Here is a 23274-nt window from a genome sequence, read left to right on the forward strand (position 1 = left end):
CCTTCCTACAAGTACTATCATGTCCAATACACAGTGGATTAACAACCCTGTATCTGTATCATTCTGTATCTGTATAGTCTGAGTACATGTATAACTGCCCTTCAGTGCAACATACCTGCTTTGCAGGCATATGGTGTAGTAGCAGCTGGCTTAATATTGTCATAAATCTAGTGACTATATGCCCCTACCATACTTGATTCCACTCTACGATACATGTTGTTGTAGGAAAGATTTTTGAACATCCCCGAATCCTTGGTTGATAACTCTGGTACCTAAATGCATCTAGCCCATGCTACATGTTTGATACCTTTTCGTTTTTTTAATGATAAATGGATTGCAAGAAGATTTGCAGACTATATTTTTTTAGCAAAAATGTCAACAACAAAACAAACAAACAAACTAGAAAGATAACATTTTAAGGCAAATGCATAATGTTTAATTACTTTCGCATATGGTCTTCTCTGTTAACTTATTCAAACACATTCATACATATGATTACAGGAGTCTGTAAATCCCTCCCGATATAAAATTGCGACATGATGTAACCCAACACTAGTTACCATGACAACAGAACACAACATTTGTTCAGGTCATTGAGGTCACTGTTTGGAGAAGAAGAAGAAGAAACTGAGCAAAAACAATATGTTGTCCTTTGGTAAACATATTTAGTACATACCGGTTCAGTGATAGGTAGCACGTCTATCCTGCTGGTGAGACTCTGTAGTTTTGTGTAGTACAGCTCCTTCTCTCTCTCCTCTACCTCAATCTCCTGTAACAACCGAGCTCTGAAAAAAAAAAGCAATTAGCAAAAAATAGACTAAGGATAGGAATGAAATGTTAATTGCTAAGACAAGCAAATTGTGAAAAATGGTAAGAATGAAATCTACTACTAGTATATTTTTCTTACTTCTTCAGCTACATTCTCACCATTTGGCTATCTCAGAATCATGCCAATGGCTGACACAGATCTGTCTAATAAGCATATGATAATATAATAATAACCCAAATATATATACCAAATGAAGCATGGAACATTTTAAGTACAAGTAGGTCAGAATTGTCTGCATGAAAAATAAACACACAGTCAAGTATTTCATATAAAATGAATCCTTGCGATCTTTTTAATTGCAATATCTGACCTTATATTGAGTGTGTGATATTGAATTCTTTTGGAGATAACTTTTATTCATACAAATGAACACAGAATTTTTATATCATTATTCACAATGATTGCATTGTAACTGTACTAACACAGAGGCTACTCAATAATCAATTATATCAAATGGTTACTAACATTAACTTCTAGTAAAATTGAATCTACGTCCTTCTGTATTTTGTCACAAGATTATATTATTACAAGCAACCATTCACACATAATATACACATGTACCAATATGCCAATGACCTTGAATCTCACCAAAGGACATTGACACAACGAACCCTATGAAATTACCCTAGCCTTCACAACTCAAAACCCTGTCCTAACCTCTCTGCAGCAAACCCACACTCCTGGATGTAATGTCAGGAATACATCCCACCTCCATGTATTGTCAGGCCCTGAAATCTACGCCTGCTTGTGCATACTAATGAGCCACTATAGGGGGCGGTCTGGCTGCCGACAGTTAGACTACAATATAGCATTGATCCTCTTCCTTATGAGTCAGCTAGGAAGCAAAGATCAACCTTCGTGGCATTACCATAACTGTTCAGAAAGTCTCTGCAGTCGATTTTGGTTGATATTCTTGCTTCGATCTGTTCCAATGAGTTGTTTAAAGGAATTCAATGGAATTTGAGGGCAGCAATATAGCTTTGATCCTTTCCTTATGAGTTGGCAAGGAAGCAAAGAATAACATGACATTTTTAGAAAGTCTTTGCAGTGGATTGTGGTTGATATTCTTGCTTCGATCTTTTCCAATGAGTTGTTTAAAGGCAGTTTCAATGCAATTTCAGGGCAGCAAAACACGCAAATTGGTACTGTTCCTTATGAGTTGGGTAGGAAGCAAAGAATAACATTCGTGACATTACCATAACTGTTCAGAAAGTCTGCAGTGGATTTGGTTGATATTCTTGCTTCGATCTTTTCCGGTGATTTCAATGCAATTTTAGGGCGGCAAAACAAGCAAAAGGTCCTGTTCCTTATGTGTGACAGCTAGGAAGCAAGATAAACCTTCATGACATTACCATAACTGTTCAGAAAGTCTCTGCAGTGGATTTTGATTGATGTTTTTGCTGCGATCGTGTGCAATTTCCAATGAGTTGCTTGTTTAAAGGGAATTTCCAGGTGGCAAAACAAGACATATAATTCTGGATGAGAAATCTGTCTATATCCGCATGTATCGAAGAAATGATTACATTTGGCGCACCCTGGCAACTTTCCATGGTACTGCGGCAGAACTTCTGATTCAGGATGCAAAGACAAGAAACTTTGGGGGGGGACAAAATCCCTGGTCATATACATTGAGTACATCTGCACAACACAAGAAACATAAGACAGAAAAAGCACCAAGATCGAATTGTATCAAATGCTTCAGAACTTAGCGTTTATGTCATTGTGAAGGTGGGATCGGGAAAATGGCAGCGGCCAGTTTGTCAACGCTAGGTGCTAGCCACAACTTCAAACAGCCGTTACAAGATGGACTAGCGAACTAAGTGTAGGAAATCACTTTTCAGGCATACCATAATATCAAACCTCTTGTTCCCCTTCTAAACTGTTTTATTGTACCGTCGATACTACTGTATATCACATGCATAATGTAGTATAAGTCTGAATTCATAATCATTCTTCAAATTGTTAAGAAGCTTTTAAATTGTTAAGAAGTCAACAATTCAGCCATTTAGGCTGCTATAGACTTTTAACCTGAATATATTTTTGTGAATTAATCAGTCATCATCATAAAAAAAAAGGCAGGTGTGTGTGCCCAAGGGGGGAGGGCGTGGCATGGAGTATTTTTCCGAGTGAAGACAGCCGTAAGCACACAATCTGTTCTGTGCCCTCGTTAATTATTCATGAGGTCCAAGTTCAGGACCAATTTGATAATGGGACAATCTGTCGTCAGGCAGTGACAATAGAACTACTGTTTGGCATAACTTGTGCGATAAAAGTTTATGCAAGGAGGCCTTATGGTTTGAGTTGTTGACTTTGAGGTTCTGTGATGGACTCCCTTGCATGTCCCAAAAGTTATGCCCTTGAAAAAGGCACTTGGTACAAATTTGTTCATTTGATTTATGTTTAGAATGAGTTGATAGGATGTTCTAGGATGATCTGAGTAGCACGTTGGCAGAATGTGCTGCACCTGCGCAAAACCTGTGATGTATTGGACATAGCACTTTGGCAGAATGTCTCATATAAAGTCGTACTGGCGTATACGGTTAACACTCTGTTTGTAGCTTCCAAATGTTATGTTGGAAAAAAATTGTCTGCAACAAGCAAAATTCTGATGCAATGTTGACCAAAAATTCACAAAAACGTAAAAAATGCAGGTTTTCAGGCACAAATTTCTTGCATCAGACAGTCTTATGATGCATGGAGCGTTGGTAGAGGGTGGATTTCTTTTTCAATATGTCACACCTCACCGGGCCAGAAAATAAGGAATCTTCTTAATGACTTGGAACCAAAGCACTTACTAGATAGTTATTAAGGACCTTTTTGGAGTACTCTTGCAATCACTCAAATTATGTGTAGAAAAACAGTTAGCGGTCTAGTAAACTAGGAAAATGGAGAATTCAGAATGAAACTTAGAGAACTAGCTGAAATGGCTAACAAAGCAACAAATTTCTACTATATTTACACATTATTTTTTTACAAAACTTGACTATAAAAACAACAAACTCCCAAAGAAATTTTTAAATTCCACTTTAAAGCACCATAATCTACCACAGTGTTAGCTTTGTCTTTTGTATGTCTTTCTCTCTCTCTGGTTTATCGTCTGTTGTTCCCCATAACGTACAATTTTTTTCATTTCAATAATCAAATAAAAAAATCCTCCCTTTTATTTCTGCAAAACCATGGAATAAACTTGTCCTAGCCTTAACATGCCCAAGTCCATTAAATGTTAAAATATCGAGAATCTGTTGAACCGAGCTGCGCAGGTGGCTGGCAAGTGAACCATCCCCTATATTTATCTCTATAAGTACATTAAAACTGTCACACCTACACAAAGGCTTTATTGTTCTCTTTAGACGCTATTCAGTACAAGACAAAAGCCTGGCATGAACTGTAGATCTCTGTGGACTGCTGTGAGGATTTGTAAAGATATTGACAGAGTAGAATTATAGTGATGAATATTAATCATTGCAGTTTGTATGGTAAGCTTTATGTACAATAATATTGATCTGAAGCCTTCAGTCACATATTATTTTATTAGTCTAATAATTCTTACTGTCCAAATTTAAGATTTGCAATTTTATCGGCATTGTTTTTAGTTATATAATAAGCAAATTCTATGACATTGGAGAAAATAAAGAATATGTATGGAAAGCTACATGTACATGATCTGAAGCCTTTAGTCACATATTAAACTAATAAATCTTACTATTCAAATTAAAGGTCTGCAAATTTAACAACATTGACATTGTTTCTAGTTAGCAAATTTTATGACGATTGAGAAAATTAAGAATATTATGAGGAATACAGGGATAGGGATAATAATGTTCCCTTTTCTCTTAATAATATGTGACATACTTCTTTTGTTAGTTTTTGTAATACTTTATCACAATTTGATGATGATTGCTTGCCATTTTATTACATGGACCCCCTATAAGGGCAATAGTCATAAGTCTTCATTTTGTTGCACTGGATAATGTGTTGCATCAGAAAATTGCCTGTTGTAGACGATATCTTTTCTAACACAACATGCAGTCTTCCGCAAATACAACCTTAAGTGAGACATTCTGCTGAAGTGCTATGCACAATACATTACAGGTTATGTGTAAAGATCTTGCGGTTTATAAAGATGCCCCATTTTTTATTTGGAAATGTTAACTGGGTTCAGGTTTGGACTTGCAACTCTAGACCCAAACCTAAACCTCTGGACTTGAATCCAGGGTTTAGGTACACAGCACTAGTTCTGCAGATGTGCTCAATGTATATGACCAGGGATTTAGTCCCCCCATACAAATGATGAGCGTACACATTTTGTTGATCCCGTGATAGATAATGTAAAACCTCATCCTTCGCTTTCAACCACTTGGGGACAAACCACTTTCAGTAATTTCCAACCTGGATTAGGGACAAACCGTTTGATATACAAAAGGATAACAGAATAAAGATAATCTTAGCAAGACAAATGTTTCATTGTAAACAAAACCTGATAGTTCCATAACGTTCAAAAAAGGGTCATTACATTTGTAAAAATCACTAATTATTCTACAAGAAAACCATACGCTGAAACCCCCTGCTGTACAGAAATGGTTTAGCCGTAACTGTGGAAAATTTGAAAGCTTTTATGATTGATATCCAAGGACATTTTACTCAGTACGTGTGCAGGTAATATGGCATACTAAGATAAGTGAGTTAAGTAGCTCCATAGGGTGACTACACTGCTGTGTGCCACTGGGTAATTTGGTGATTTAGAAACTGGAACTTTATTTGAATACTGGTGATTCAGAGTGGAAAAATTCTACTAGTAATTCTAAAATGCAGGTGGCTTCAATTTACACACACAACATACCTTACAAATTATCTAGGGACCAAATCACATTGTTCACAATTTGTATATGAGCCAAGGAGGTTTGATATTGTAGCCAAAATGGCTTTGAAATTTGATCTTCAATTAATGCAATTTATGACCGATACGTACATAAAACCACCACAAAGAAAACCATTTGAAAGAAATCCATAAATAACTGGGTTATTCTGTTTTATAAGAAACCAATGAAGCAAGCAAGCAGCAACCAACCAACCAACAAAACTGTACAGGAAAAGATATATCCTCCTTTATAGTGGAAACTATTACTATTAGCCCTAATATCATACAAATGTCAGAATCAAAATTAAGACAAAACACATGAAAAACCTCCCCATACAGCTTGCATGTGGACAAACATCACACAATAAGGACCTTATAAATAATTCTCTCTCTGTGATTCCCAGTCTTGATGCTGCGACACTCATGAATATTTGATGACTGATCTGTACTGATTGACCTTTGATTCTTCGTGTCCCACTTACCATCCGTGTCCATAATATCACCAGGGTATCGCCACCTTGAGAAAAAGTGTGCTTAAAGATATTTTTACTGCAACATACCCTAGGTATGTACATTTGAGGTGTGCAGGAGTGCATACCAAAAGTATGTTGCAGTAAAAATATCATATATTATGGACCCTGGTGATATTATGGACACAGATGTTACCTTACACCATTTTTGTTGATATGTATGGGGTCAGAGAAATACATATATGGCAAGCTGGACAGTCATTTTGCAAATTCATTCAGCTCATGCAGGGTATACTGCTGCTTTGTAAGTCATTTATCATACTTGTATTTGAAAGACTGTAAAACAGCTTGTACCAAATAAAAAGATGGCAGACTTCATCCCCATTACCCACGCTGCTTTGCAGCTCTTCCACTCACACAGTTCCAGTGTTATAGACTGCATGACAATACTGCATTGGGGGTATATTGAGAATCGCAGAAAAACACACAGACGTGCATGCACACACGCACACGTGCGCACACACACACAAATACACACTCATGCAAACATACACCCACAAAGATATTCACATACGCACAGATAGACACACACCTACAAGCTTAATTAAGACAATAAATACTTTACTCCATTGAAGTGACATAAAAATGTTCTGCTTGGAATTTAACTATATGATAGCCATTCTTTATAAACCATTTCAATGGAACAGTCACCACTGATTTACAACACACAGAGCCACACAAAAACNCATACACACACACCGACACACACACACACACACACACACACACACACACACACACACACACACACACACACACACACACACACACACACACACAAAACATCCCTTCTTCCAAGCATTTCACTACTAAAAGTGTGACTTCTCTTACCTCTCTTTCTCTAACTCATCCAGATACTCTCGCGATGGTTGGACGATCAGCTTCCGTTTTGCGGAGGTGCTTTCAGCGGACGTGTGCGAGGACTTGGCACTGTGGTTGGACGCGCTGTGGTTACTCTGCTGCGGGGAACCCTCGTGGCTCCCCCACGCCCGCAATGGTTTGTTCCGTAGGCGGATGCCGTTTCCCAACTGAGCTGCTGCAGGGTCCAAGCCATTTTCTGTAAATGAGAAAGAAAAAAAGTCTTTTGTTACTACAGTAACTATTACTACGGAACTGAGGTTAGTTACTACAGACCTAGTGCTGTGTACCGGTTCACTGGACTTGGATCCTGACTAAGTCTTGTAAAAATGTTTAGGTTCAAGTCCAAAAACCCAAAAGTCAAGAACCGAGTTCAGACTTATTACCAACAAAAAAACATGTCACATACCCCTTTTCTTTCCGAACCACCTAAAGCCTTCCATATATTGCAAATTGAAGAAAACATTGACATTGGGCAACGTCAAGTGTCGGCCTCCATGTTATGTGGCCAAAGTTTTGCCCAAACAACATTGCATGGTTGCCAACATGCAATTTTGTACATGCCATGGGTTTAGGTCCGGACTTAAGTCCCGAACTGAACCTAAACCCCTGGACTTGAATCCGGACCTGAACCTAAATGTGGGTTTAGGTGCACAGCACTATATACAGACCTGAGGTAGGGTTTCCTGGCTGTTGGTTCTCCTCCTCGTCCAGTCCCTTCTGTATGTGTGTGAGAACCTCCTTCATCGTACAGGCCTCACTCTCCAGCTGGGTCAAGTGACTCGAGTTGTCCTGAAACGGGAGGAACTCTGGTGAGAGACGTACTTTTGTTTCTTTTCGGACTCCCTGTCTTTACTTATTTGCATACCAATCAATAGTTTGTGCTTATAAACCTGCAATTCTCCTCTGGTCTCTCAGTCAGTGATGAAAGCTAGTGGATACTAACTGAAACGTCTGACCGTTTCCAAAATCATACCCAGTTGCTTGAGTAACTGTTTTTTGGTGTGGTGAGAGATGCTTCATTAACCTTCTCCCTGCTGCCTGACCCCTTGACTGGTACAAATTTGATGTCAAAAGGGCTACCTTAGCAGGGAGATGGTTTAAGACTGAATGGCTGACAGAAACATATGGAGAAAAGTAGTACAGCAGCAAACTCTGACCCCAAGCGTTAACATAATCGAGATGATAAAAATTATTTTTTACCAAATTCTAATATTTATTGTAGAGTGGAACTTGTTGCCACCAAATACAGTAGGGGCATTCTGCAGCTAGATGTACAACGGTTAGGTTGAACCCTGCAGGGCTTGAAATGCTGGGTGGATGTTTAACTAACAGGTGCACCCAAAATTGGAGCTGTGTACCCAATTTTTTTCTGTGAGTGCACTCAAATACATTTGTACTTTGTTGTAGTAATTTTTAGTTTAAGATCTTTATATGGTGCACCCAAAATTCTTTTTGGGCATCAAGTCTTATATAGGTTGACTGCACCAGCGCACCTATTCCCAAAAATGAATTTCTAGCCCTGACCCCGTATGACTTCCATACAGAACAGCTGTAGAATTTACCTGCAGCTCCTGTTTCAGGTGCATGTTTTCTGTCTGTAGGGCCTCCACATGCCTCAGCAGCTGGTCAAAGGCTGGCCCTGCCATCTTCCGCTTCGTGCCTACACAAAAACAAGAAGCAAGACCAATATTAACAGTCATCAAGGCCAGGATACATAATATTTTAGGATACATGTAACAGTCAGTGTGTTGTTGTACTTACCTTTGTCATCAGGGCTTGAAATACTTTTTCTGCATACCTCCACCACAAAATTCACCCGCACCATTCAGAACTTAGAAATAATGGAATAGTCCTTATAATACTATTTAATAGGCTTATTTCTACTTAATTAATGTAGGTAGTGACAATAAATCCAGTTGTATATATAAACCCAGTATATGGACCAGTGCAGGTAGACATCAGAAATATCTGCACACCTCCAATTTTACCCACACTAACCTAACTAATGTACAGGTGGTATTTCCTACAGAAAAACATCTTCTTAATGTTGTCTCTTTAATTTCTATACATGTACACAAGTACAGAATGGTAACATTCAATACTTACTGCAGAAAACCCATAACATTCTACCTGTTATACTAGTATTTTGTTTACACCTTGGCACCTGCCCCCCTCCCCCCTGTACCTGGGTGGTCTGACACATGTTGTAGTTTGATACATTAGGATATCATGTTACAGAACAAGCAGTGTAGTACAGGTACAGCTGGGCAGGTAACACTTAGTACCTGTTGTACATTGTCTTCAATGAAGTTTGTTTATAACTTCATGAAATTTATTTTTACCTTCCTTAAGCTGTTATATTCTGTTGGGTTCTTTTATACACGTAGCCTCTGTAGCAGGCTTATAGAACTGGGGGTTTGGTGGTCTTCGGCTGTTTTCTGATTAGCCTAGTTCTAAAACTGGGGTAATTCAACCAGGCCGGCTATGTTGAATGTCTATATGCAATCAGAAAATAGCACATAAAAGCTCCCAAAGACCTTGAAGACCCCCAAAAACCCCAGTTTTTGGCATGCTATGGAGGCTACTTTTACATGTAGAGCTATGACACCCAAGTCTAGTTAGTAGAACTCCATGGAGTAGAAATTTCCTTTTATTGATGCCTGGTACAATTTAAATCATACCAACTAGAACTAATGTGTGTAATCACTGTAATAATTATAGCAACCACAAAGAAACAAATTTTCAACCAAACTACTGAGTTGTACACCTGTACTCATGCATAGTTGTGGATACATTTTTGTCATGCAGAAAGAAAGCTTTCTTTTGTTCATTTCAAAACAGTATCCTTTATTTTGTTGTCTTCTTTTTTTCTAAAGACTGGCCTGGTATGCTTTGGGAAATATGGAGGAAACATTTTAGTAGTCCTAGTGTAAGAGTTGTTGTTGTTGGAGTATACATTTGTACCTGCCTTTTGCACAGCTGTTTTGTTGAAGTTTAAGTTCAGGAACTGCAGGGTTGTAATTGGCCCATTTGGGACCGTAAGTCTGTCATGAAGACAGAGGCGGTACAAAATGTCTCCTGCATTTCAACAAAACAAGCAGCTTGAACAACCTTCGCTGACAGAAAACTTTCAGGACACGATTCAGGGCTCAAAATCCCTTTTCTGCATACCTGTATTGGTGTAGGTATTACTGAAAAACAGCCTGCACCAGACAAGTTTTACCTGCACTACTCAGAGTAGGAATTTAGGAAATATGGATCATACTAAAACCTGTTCAGTCTTTAAACCATTGCTATTATACTTAACAGGTAACAGTAAAAATCCACATACACCTACATGTATTTTGTAAAGCAAATATGTGTACTGGTACAGGTTAGGTGCAGGTAGATATCAGAAATACCTGCACACCTGCATATTATGTAGGTATTTCCAGCCCAAGGTCTAGACGACCAAGGTACTAAAATGTAGCTGGCTCAAAAATGCATTATCTAACATTGACCAAAGGGGCCAAAATTATCTGACATTGAAACTGCACAAAGCTAAAAATGTAGAAATATTCTAATTTCTCCCACAAAATTTGCATTAAGTTCTCACCTTGTCCATGTGTGGTTGACATAAATGTACACATGGACATGGATAAATACCCAGTAATTCCTTAAAGTTAAACTTAATATCTACATTGAAGTTTGAACATTTCCTAAGAGATGATACTAGTAGTAATCATTGTAACTTTGTACATAAGCTACAGAATGCAGAAATATCCAGGTTTGTCACCCAAAACGTGGCCATTTCTCACCTGGGACAGGCAGGACCCAGAAGCGGACATACCTCCCCCCCTGCATGTTGCCAGTTGTATGGAGTTCTCCCTACTGAAGCTGTTGTGTAAATACCAGCCTCACAGACTGTGTTACCAGCTGTTGTCACGAGTGGGAACAACGCACCGACACACAACGTATGCAAAGTACCTGTTTAAATACAACACACCACTTCCAAAGGCATCCGGACAGGCTTTCAAACCACTCACCAAGCCAAAATTTAAGTCAGATTCCTAGCTTCCGTAGCAGGCTTAAAGAACTGGGGGTTTGGTGGTCTTTGGCTGTTTTCTGATTAGCCCAAAACCGGGGTAATTCAACCAGGCCCGGCTATGTTGTCTATATAATATGCCATCAGAAAATAGCACATAAAAGCTCCCAAAGAACCTGAAGACCCCCCAAAACCCCCAGTTTTTAGCATGCTATGGAGGCTACAGATTCCCTTGTAATTAAGATATTCTATGAAGAGAACTAATTGTCAACAGAAATTTACTTAAGCTTCTGTTTACTTGAATGTGTGTTTTCTCAGAGGAACACAATGTCGCAAGAATTTGTAGCACCAAGCAAAAATGTTGACGATTCCATACATATACACAAGCAAAGAAGCTTCTTGACATTTTGGATTTTGCGACGAGCTTTGTTCGAAGGTGGACGAGAGTTGTGCATTATCAGACAATGCGTGAATGGGGGAGGGGGCGCTATTGTGTCGACACGTGTGCAACCATAGAAAGAGCGTAACTTAAGAACATGTCAACATATCATTCAGGACAAATTAACCATTGTTAAGACTGCTGGTTTCTTCTGGCTCCCAAAACTGCCGAAGGAGCCAAGCATGTATCTTCCTTTTTCATAGACAATTAGAGCATTTTCTAGTAATTAAACATTCTATATTGTTATCCATTGTCCATACTTTATTTTCATGTTACAATAACTTACATGTACTAAGTCTTGCAATTAGGCTAGGGGCAAGAACTTGCAATAAACCTTAAAGTTTGTCTATTTAAAAAATTCCCCCAAACTAAATGTTTTCATCCTCTAAGTTTGATTACTTAAAAAAATGCTTTATTCTCAAAATTGTTTACATCATAGATATTGTGGAAAATTTAAGCCTACATGTATATCCCTTTACGATAAATTTCAACTTAATTTAGTCCATATAGACACCAACATTTTCTCAACAATTACAAAATCCCTCACAACTCACTTATTTCTTCATTTGACAAAGTAATTATATGATGCATCTCTGAAAGCTAATGCTATGTCCTAATTAGGTCCCTTAACCAATCAGATTTCAGCTAATACTAATCCTTTTTGAGTCACAGACAAGTCTGTGTCGATACTAACACAATTACACTCTAGTCCAATCCGGATGTCAGTCACCCAACAACCTCAACCCACGCCCTTAGGCCACAGCAAGTAATTTTTATGGATGACATCAATGCACGCATTAATTTTCGCCTGATTTCGGAGAAAAAAAACACAAGAAATTTGGTTGCCTTCTGACAGTGATCAACATGCCGAAAACGGGCAAAGATGTCTGTTGCCATGCTGGAAGTTGGATGGCAGATAACTATGGAAAGAGGAGACAAGAAAAGGCTCTGATTTAATGTTTTGTTTCTTACTTTGATGCAGTGATATGTGATGTTGGCTGTGTATATGTGATGTTCCCACTGAATGAAAACCATTTGAACAATGATTGAGTCAAAATTTAAAAATGTAGGAACCTTGTTTTTTTTCTGCCCGTCTCATCTTTTTTTGCCTGCTCGCATTAGATTTGGAGTCTGCGGAGGATGTCATCCATAACATTTACTTGCGGTGGCCTTATAAGGAAAAGGGGAGTGACCAAATTTTGCTGTGAGATATTCCATAGGCATAATTATATTTATTAGATGAAAGATGACATTGTCACTTGCATTATGACAGTAGATCCAGGGCTCGAAATTCATTTTTGGGAATAGGTGCACTGATGCACCCAACCTAAAAATTTAGGTGCACAAAAAATTTTTTGGGTGCACCAATTATAAAGCATTTACCCAATAGTATGACCTTACTGCTCATCTTCTGAGCTTGAATCTGAAATGGGAGCTAACGCCAAAATCTAAACAAGTAGTACAACAAAGATTTTATTATTTTTCTGGCACTTAGATGCCAAGAATATCCTGTATACTATAGATTTGATATGTACAAAAATACCTACAAAAATATTTGGGTGCACCAGTGCACCCACAGAAAATAACTGGGTGCACAGCTCCAAATTTGGGTGCACTAAGGTGCACATGCACAGTATTTTGAGCCCTGCACAGGCATAATTATATTATTAGATGAAGGATGACATTGTCACTTGCATTATGACAGTAGATCTGTCATCACAGATTGATTAGGTTACAATATACACACAGAGAGACAATTAGAATTCCAGGAGATCAGTTTTGCAGGAATCCAAAAGGAATACAGAGGTTTATGGGACTTTCCATGTTAATATAATCAACTGTGCAACTATAATAAAGATATCCACTAAGTTACATTCATAAACAAATCTGAGAAAGAGTATGCAAGAAAAGCCATACAGGTAATTTTATTCATCAAGAGAAAAATAGGAAACAGTTGGTATTACACTAACCAATTTAATTTTGTTTCATTTAGAAAATTCCCTTTTTTTTCTGTGATTTGTTTGGAAAATCTAAGAGTACCCAACCTGCATATTACATTAAAATCAATACCTATTTATAGCTTTGGATCAACTTTTTCTCACCATATTTTGTTTTGGAAACATATCCCTTGCTGTTCATAAACAAATCACAAGAACTATCAATATTTCAACAACAACAATTACAGTGAAGCTCTACAAAAGCAATATAACATTTTCACAACCAGAAAAAGAAATTTCTTTGTTTATGAAAAACACAGTCCAGCCGATCCTACAACACCGTGTAATGACATTATGAATATTTTTTCCATGTGTGACTGGCATCATTGATTAGAACATGAGAAATGGCGGCACTGTGGGTCAACAAAATGGCCAGTATGACAGGTGGCACAAAAAATCAGCTTTGTATTCTAACACCAGCTGTTGACTTGAGTATAAGCTGTTGTACTATTTCTTGTTTCATATTAGAAAAGCTGCATATGTTTTCAACCCTCAATATTGTACTAGCCTACAACAGCAAAACAAAATGGGAAGTTTTTTTTGCATAAAGCAAAAATAGTAAATTATCATAACACAATATACAAAATGTACTAAACATTGTAAACTGTTCATATGGTTTATATTATCACTTCTAGTTTTTCAGTCCTGTGATACTAAGACAGAGATATGAAACCACCGTAAGTTCTGTTGCAGTACTATAGAAAGTCACTGGGGGTACATAGTTAAACTTATCCTTTGTTTTGCCTATACCTATAGCTACCCGCGTATAAATATCATAAAGATCCATCCACAACTTCACGAGTTATGCTGCCCCATAAACATACATACAAACGCTACCATATGAACCTTCTAGGTGAAGCTAATATTGCTGAAATCCTGTCTCTGTCATCCTCAATAAAGGATAACCATGCAAACACTACCAAGGCTCTACGGCTTCCAGTAATTTGATTCTGGATCAATATAAAATGGCCTCTAAAATGCAAAAAGACTGCACCACTGATCTTTTGTTTTGAATTAAAAGATTTTTGATGTTTGCAAAATTAACATCATACAGTTTGAACAGAAATTAGTTCCTATGACAATATTAATAGTAATGTTTGATGCTTTTTAAAGATGTGTAATTATGATACATAAAAGAAATGACTGACAACAGTTAATGGGTTCTAACGTGATATTGAATAAAAATCACTTTCACAAAAAGAGCGCAATTTTATCAAAATTCTCTTACTTCTACATGATTCTATAAATTTTCAGTTTGAAATAAAATCATCCTAATACTAAACACACAAGCTAACAGCACCATCTCTGATAGAAAATATTTTATGACAAAAAAAGTTATACATTGTAATTATGAACTGGCTTGGACATAACATTTCTGTATAACATATTCTACTGTCTGTGATGTTACTAAAAGCAATAATTAATAAATATACCAATTGCGATGTGTTACAATATTTTATACCAGAGACTGCACTGAAAAACAGTTAATGTCACAGTCACAACATGCTTTCTTTACCTAGAAAATCACTTAATTACAGGTTCTAAACATTTTGTGTGGCCACACCATTTTGCAGATAAAAAATTCTTTACAGAGGTATCAGACAACATTATTTTGCTATTGTCCCATATTGTACTGTACAGTTAATCCTTTCTTCTATACAAAGCATCTGTAATATAGACAGCATTGTATAAGAATAGACTTAACCCACACACATGTACACACACAATGCCCCAAATGCCTTTCTACTGATACAAAGACCCCCCAAAAAGTCCGCCAGATTTTTCCCGGACGATAAAAATATCTTCGCCACTCACCGAGTTGCAATAACTGCATCTTCCAGAATTTGATTTTGGACATTTTTCCGACCTTGTTGCCGTCCACATCGCAAACCTCCTGCCCTGCTGCCTTGTTCATGTTGACTGGCTCCGCTAACCGTACATTATGCAGGTCGGGAAATTGGTGGGCACCCTTGGGGACTTCGGGATACATTATGGGGCAGCATACAAAATGAGCTTATCGGGTATAATTTCTCCCCGACACACCCTCGCATTACATCAAAACAAAAAAAAAAATTCTCTAAAAATGATGCATATTTTTAACACTGCATAAAACTAGTGGCATCTGAAGTATTGATTTAGGTATTCTTTTAATACGTTGTAGTAGGAAATAACCCCGTATGGGCTGGTAGTTTATTAGCATGGCTGGGACGTATAATTTATGAGGTAAAAGTGGAGCAGGCTTAACAATTGTAGGGCGTTGGCCACTGGTGGCAGTTATACGAGAGAAACCCACCGCCCCGAAAATGTGCAAATTCTCCGCATTTGTGCAAATGTATGGAAATTGCATTTTCGCAGCGTTAGCATCTAAATTGGTCTGAAACATGTGTCCACATGTGGCCGACAATGGCTAATTATGGGGAAATAGCTTCAGATACACACATCATGCTGGTAGTCATTATTAGGGCCATTTTAGAGTACTGGATAAATTTCATACTACATTTTACAATTCTATGCTATGCCAGAATACTACCCAATAGTTCAGAAATATACATACTAGATAAAAGTACATTTTGACAGCATGATATACATGTAGTCAAGAATATTATAATAGTTTTGACATTGATCAACTGAAATCATTTTGGCACCTGTTATTCGTAACAAACCTGTTAAAAATTGGTGGTTTGCATTTTCAGAATATTATGACTTTTTCATTGATAAATCTACACAATCCAAAGTACAGCAAAATATATTCTATTTATGACTTACAGTATAAAATATGATATAATTACTATAAGTCTATCCGACAATATTTGCAAAACGAAAAAAAATGACTGGAGAAAAGACTTGATATGTGCATACAAAATTGATTTGAAGAAAAAAAGGTTTCCAATCTTAATATCTATCAAATTTTACAACCCAATAATCATATTATCAGCCCTGCAAATAAATATTAGATAACCTTTCCCTACCCGGCCCTATAAATTGTAAAATTCGTAGACAATTCATAGACGCATAGAAGCAATACAATACATCCCTGTCACTGCTACAGTACTTGCGTTAGACATCTGTCTTTCACAAGGTGTCAATTCTATCCCTGTCACCTGACACTAGTTGAGACAACAATATTCCCTGTCCTCCCCCAAACAAAAGCACCAGCAGACACATAAAATATCTAATATTACAGCTGCTCATTTGGGACTGTCTATTGTTTGACAAGGCGTAAAGAAGCCACTTTGACTTTGACCTACAAAAATCCTGTATTTGACCTTCAAATACCATCTGCCCTTTTCTACTTATACAAGACTTTTATGGCAGAGATTTTTGCAATAAAGTCGATACTTAGAACGGATAAGAATTGTGTGTACGGATTTTTCAATGCTAAAAAAATCGAAAAAGGAAAAAATGCCAACGTACCCACCATAATGGCATCTCGGCGAACCATTTTCCCGGAAATTCTGGCGCCGGAATGATTCTCACGAACCGTACTCCAGAGAAAAAGTACGGAACGCTCCTCATTTGCATATAGAGAGCTACGTGCAACCGATGACTCATCCCTTTAATATTAGATGACCACAATATAATAGTCGTTTTATGACGTAAAAGGTCGTTTTCTCCCAAGTGTAAGCGAGAAAGCTGGTATCATCACCTTCATCAAATCATAAATCAGAATAAAAAATTCCATAAAACTCGTCGAACCATCAGAAAGCATGCCAGCACATATATAAGTTGTGATGAATCTCGTCATCTATTTGCAAATCTGTAATTACTGGAGTTGGTAATTCCGCAGCCATCTACGTGTTAATGTGTTCCGCCCCCGCGTCCTTGGGTGTCCTGATGACCGTTAGGTGTTAACCGTCAGCGTGTGAGTCACCTGACATCATAAGGTGGGGATTCCCCGACAGTTCCTGAACCTAAGACACTCAGAAAATCTAACGAATGATTCACACTCTTGACAATTTCAAAATGCAGTCATACTTTGTCATATTCTAGAAATGCATAAACCATAGCCACAGATGCCTTTGGATTCTGTGCTGGAATTTACAACTTTTTCCAACCTTGGCTTTGAAAATAAGAAAAAAACTTGAAATATCTAAGAACTTAAAATTCTGTATATCATTATGCATTTATGCCATGCATGTTACAAAATTCCATCAAAGTTGATACAAATTTCTACAAAACTGACAAACTATGACTACCCAAAATGATTCTTCTTATCAATATAATGTTACACAAAAAAATGTTACACTACCATAAAGCACTGCTGCAAAATATTCATCAAACCTTTATGATTGCTGCAAAGACTAATTCTATATATCACAATCATAGAATTACAAAATATAAAAGTATTGTAACAGTCGCAATAAGCAAAAACTTTATAGAAGCGCAGTATGTATTTTTGCAATTTCTATCTATCATAATGTCTTGAACTTGACTTAAAGCTAAGCCTTTCAATCTTTTATTGATCTTGTCTGTAAGAATTTTGTCTAGCCTTTTTTCTTCCTTTGTCTCCAACATTTCAAAGCTATTATTACCACCACATGCAGACATGCATATATTACTGCCCTTATACCCTGTCTGGGCTTAGGTCCTGGGGGAGTTTCATTTCATCCATGTTATGTAGTCTCCTCCATACACCCTCCCCCTAGGGACAAAACTTGGTAATAAACTTTGCATGTGGTGTCATTATGGATGAATGTCCAAACACACACTGCAATCAAAACTTTTAAAAACCTACCTAAAAAAATTGTGAATCAAAAATTTACCTATCAAATCACCTTAAGAAATATAATTCCCGACATATCTAAAGTTATATGGTCTATCAAGTCTTTGACACATAAATACATGTGTATAGATCATGTATACTATCAAGCAATTTATGTTTTGATGATAAAAATCATGCCTTTTAGGTATATCATGTATATACCTGGTCTATGTAGTATAGCTTAGAAGATAACATTTTTTTTCTCTGACATAATATTGAGACTATTACTATTAGTAACATTTTCTCTTAGTCACTGTGACTGAAATTTAAACAACAGTAACAGAACAGAACAAGACAAAGCAAATAACCTACCATGGCAGCCATCTTTACAGTTATGCCGGTATCTCCTAACCTCAGATAACCCTCTGAACTCGCTGACTCACCTCATAAATAAGGAGTTCCTATCACTTTGAAGATGACTCTTGAGTGAGTCAGTCTACTCAGACCTTCCAAGAAAATTCCTTCACTTGATATACATGTAGGTCAGTTACATACACGTGTGTATAGTTAACATGTGGGGTAATGAGTATGAGACATCAAGGAAATGGTTGTCATAACTCAATAACATTGCTGACTCATCAAAACTTGTCATACTAAGTGTAAAATCCTACAGTTAAAGGTACAAAAACAACTGATACCCATATACATGTACATGTATTATGATATCTTTGATTCTGATTTAGATGCATTTTATTGGAATTATACAATTCCTATGAATTTATCATCAATGAAAAGTCATAAAATAAAAGACTGGTCATTTCTAACATCTAAACTTCTCATAATGCTTGTAGTACTAGTTTATAAAAAAAAGGTACAAAAACAACTGATATCCATAGTATGGCATGTAATATATATATCAGAGTTTGATTCAGATTAATTTCATGGGAGTATAGTTTCTATGACTTTCCCATAAACAAAAAGTCATAAAATAAGCTACCAAACTTTGAATACCTTTTCATTGTACAAGCTTTTTAAGGATTCAAACTGCTGGCATGAAAGTAAAATTGGATTTACAAGTCTCAGTTTGCTATGCATGAGTTTTTATTGGTGATTATGGTACATTTATTATGTTATTCTCTGGAGTGGAAGTTTTCTGTCTGAATGGGTCATTAACTTTTCAAAAAGACAAAAAGTCACTGAGATCATCGTAAAAGTCAAATATCATTTATTAGGATCAGTTAAATTTTTATGACGATGGTCTCATTTCAGTTCTACTTTTCTGTTTTGTTATTAAACAAAAAGTTTAATTCTCAGATTTTAGGTTCAGTTTAAAGTTGTCATAATATTATATTTGTATCAAAATACAATGTATCAACTTGGACAAAATTTTAGGTTGCTTTTAAATTTTTTGCTCTTTTGCTTTAGAAGTTTACATTCAGATGCATGCCAGAACTTGTTTGTTATAAAAACAACAAAATACACAACACATGATTTTATGTTTTTGATATGGGTTAGGATATAGCATTATGAACACTTTATGCATACATGATATACATATATGCAGAGAGACCTTTCCTGGACCCATGTGGGATTTCACACTTTATGCTGTTTCTACAAATTATAAAAGCCTTGGTAATGGAATGCTATCGAATTACATTATCCAGACATAAGGCTAATACACATGAATAATAAAATAAAACATTAAAGCATGATGGATATGATAATTGTACCAAACTTTTTCCAGAGAACAGTGTAGCATACTCATGAAGCCTGTTTGGGAGATGTTTCAGTTTCACAAAATAAACTTCATAAGTTTCTTTTGCAAACTACATGTACATGTATGAAGAAGGTACAACAAACACAGACTTATATGTACATGTATGTACATGTACAAACATACAATGTGCCTGTTATTACTATTATTACTATGAAATTCTCAAAATCCAAAGTAAATTTACATGAAAATTGGACATTAATGAAATAAAATATAATGCTTCAATTCCAAAATTTGAACATTGCCTGAATCCAACTGAACCACATAAAACTAGGGATTTGTGTAGAATCTGTACATAAATTTCCCCTCTATTGTACACATACAACATACTCATAGTATTACTAAACTAGCCCTGGGCTATTTCTAAATTGCCTACTTTATAAAAGGCTACATGTACACAACAACATACAAATGGCTAAATGCAGTCTGCTCTGATACACAGAATTTCTCTTGGGACAATGTACTCCAGAACATCAAAGTTATCTTAATTTTACCACAAACAAAAGTTCCAAACAAGCAAACAATCAAGCAAATAAATTTCCAGCTAAATTCTCATGCATGGTAGTAGTAGTGACAGTGACGTATAACGTTTCTGTTGCTAGAATATTTTACTGCAAATATGTATGTATCAAGAGATCTATCCATCACCCAATAGCAGAAGAACAAAGACATATCAAAAATTTGATGTTACACTGACTGTTTTCTGTGCAATATTAGTTGTTGTAAGTTCAGAACAAAAATTATTGTACAGATTAAATGATAGGCAACTTTTTTTCTTTGAATCTGCAAGAAGCACACATAAAGAAAATGCATTTATGAGGTCATAAAATTCTTTGTCCATGATGGAATTTACAAATACATGCCCCCTCCCCCCTGAGACCGGACCTGTCAAAGTTTCAGGATGAAAACGAATGGTTTTGTGGTACAAAAATCTCTGTGGATGTTCAAAAAGTCCTACGAGCATGAAGTGTGTATATTGCAATGATTCTATGAATAACATTGAAGAAATATAGCATAAACATATAAGTTGCAGCTAGTATAATATAATAATCTTCATGGTAATGGTACATGTATAACAAAATTACAATATACTAGTACAAATTTTTAGAGTGGAAATTTATTATCGTTTTTTAAGTGTCATGTACGTATTAATGAATAGTAATGGCTGATATCATTTCAAGTCATTGTTATGAAAAAGACAAAAACTATTAAAAAACCCAATCTAGAAATAATACAATAAATAAATAGTATCATTTTTGTGCACATAAATTGCTTTTAAAGATGTGTGTGTTTGTGATAACTACAATGTACAATAGCTTAGAATTTGCTTTCCAAAGGATCAACCTCATAATCTGCCATCTGTGCATTCCAATAATGGCTTTCCAACGGCACTTTGGTTAATCTGCAGATTATACCACCTACGTCTTTCCATCCATGATTAAAAATTATGTTCACTATCTCAATAACTTATCGTAACTTAATTACTGCGAACCATTAACTACAGAAATCTTTGTAAAATCCAATAAATTTTTGTCATGATTTTGGGTAAATATACAAGTGTTTAATGGAAGTATCTAATTAACTTGAAGGGTTGAGCAGAACCTTGACAGTTGAGGAATGGCGCGTTAGATAACAGAGTGGTGATATATGACACGTCAAGACTGATAAAATGCAGCCTCGTCCGTCATTTTGAATATATTATAGAAAAGTCACGTGACTTTCCCCAGACGTTAGCTCACATCTAACCAGTCAGGACTGGTTTAAAAAACAGTTCATATTAATTTTCTTTCCACATTAAAAAATAAAACATTTTTTTTTGTTCTGGCAAACACTAGGCATTCTGACATATAGGTTTATAGTATCATTGTGTCCGAATTTTAAAGTAGCACCTACATTTTAAACTATGGGAATTTCAACTGATTAAATTTTGTGCGCTTTTTAAGTAAAACATGTCATATCAAGATGTAATATTACTGTAAATATCTGCAAGAACAGAAAATAGGTTTTGTAGTGTTTTAAGTTCATGGTAGAAGGCATTCTGTAGTCAGAGTCTACAGAGCTGACATATTGGAAATGCTTATTTGCAGTGTCAACAATTCATCTTTATCTGTATCTGTATAGCCGGTATAATCGCCCTTTGGCATAACACACCAGCTCATGGTAGCCAGTGAGAAAAAACACTACAAAATTTCAAGATTTCAGTATCAGTTTACTGTATTATTTACTGAAAACTTTTCAGCCATTCATAATTACAGTGCACTCTTTGGTAAGGTTGACACATAATTGACTTCGAGGGTTTTGTTCATTTCCACTGTATGATTGTATAAAGGCTATCTCTGCAGAGTGTCATCAATCACAACTGGTATCTATGGCAGATCATTAAATCTTGTGGTAAACAATAAATCCTTATAACATTCATAGAAAACCACAGTGAAAGTGCCTTTCATTTTTGTAACTGAAACAGGTGCTCTTTTGCACACATAGAATTAAAATCTACTTTTAAGTATAGACTCTTTCATGCCAATTTAACAATACTTTGTACCTCACAAAGCTATTATGCAGTCATCATGTAAATATAAATATTTAAGTTCTTTTTTTATTTTGCAGTGAGATTTTAATAGATCATTATCAAATTCTGCATGAAGACACCTTGATATATACATTTTTTGTTGTTTACATTAGTACATTTCTACCTACATTGAAAATGGCTTTTATGATTGCCATCTTTTTGAAGGTGAGTTATGGGCAACTTTTTCCACCTGCCTAGCATAAAGGTGTGGCATTAGCCTCCCCATTATCCCACAGGCTGTCTACCCCCCTGGGAGGGCTATTACCAAGGGATGGTGCTGCAAATTTATGCTAATAAGTAATTAAGCATGCGCAACACACATTAAATCCTGAATCCAACATCATTACTGTCCTGGCACCACGCTGGCACCATTAGTCAAGTCCTGACCCCTGAAAACCTGCTGTCACGATTATGGAGAGTAGAATTAGCACTACACACAACTTTTCTCCCATTAGGCCATACAGATTTGATTTGTTGGTTCTCAAATTTTTTTCAGAAAAAATATGAAGCGGCAGGGCAAAAAATAAAAACAGACATTGGCATCCAATGATAGGACTACTAGGAGCCATAAAGTCCACATACCAGGCTGGTTTGTAATTCAAAAAACGAATTTCAAACTTTTAATCAAACCACTGCATTGATAGATAGAAAAACTGTGACAACTCTGAAGAGAGGGGACTTCCTTCAACTG

General features: G+C 36.4%; 1 protein-coding gene across 2 annotated transcripts in view; it reads right to left on the reverse strand.

Moving 5' to 3' along the window:
- LOC109468773 (adenomatous polyposis coli protein-like) overlaps positions 1–23274 on the reverse strand; it is a 64897-nt gene that overhangs the window by 28552 nt on the left and 13071 nt on the right. Inside the window, exons 1-5 of one of the 2 annotated variants that reach the window (XM_019767098.1) lie at positions 10876–10959; positions 8641–8738; positions 7747–7867; positions 7049–7274; positions 677–785 (exon numbers count right to left, since the gene is read on the reverse strand). In XM_019767098.1, coding sequence (XP_019622657.1) covers positions 677–785; positions 7049–7274; positions 7747–7867; positions 8641–8738; positions 10876–10921 — 600 coding nt within the window. In that variant the 5' untranslated portion in view covers positions 10922–10959. Of the gene's footprint in view, positions 1–676; positions 786–7048; positions 7275–7746; positions 7868–8640; positions 8739–10875; positions 10960–23274 lie in introns of those variants that run through there. The other variant, XM_019767099.1, reaches the window with a different exon arrangement.

The sequence above is a fragment of the Branchiostoma belcheri genome, unplaced genomic scaffold (assembly GCF_001625305.1).
Source record: "Branchiostoma belcheri isolate BF01 breed outbred unplaced genomic scaffold, Haploidv18h27 scaffold2, whole genome shotgun sequence".
In the NCBI taxonomy this organism is placed as follows: domain Eukaryota; kingdom Metazoa; phylum Chordata; class Leptocardii; order Amphioxiformes; family Branchiostomatidae; genus Branchiostoma; species Branchiostoma belcheri.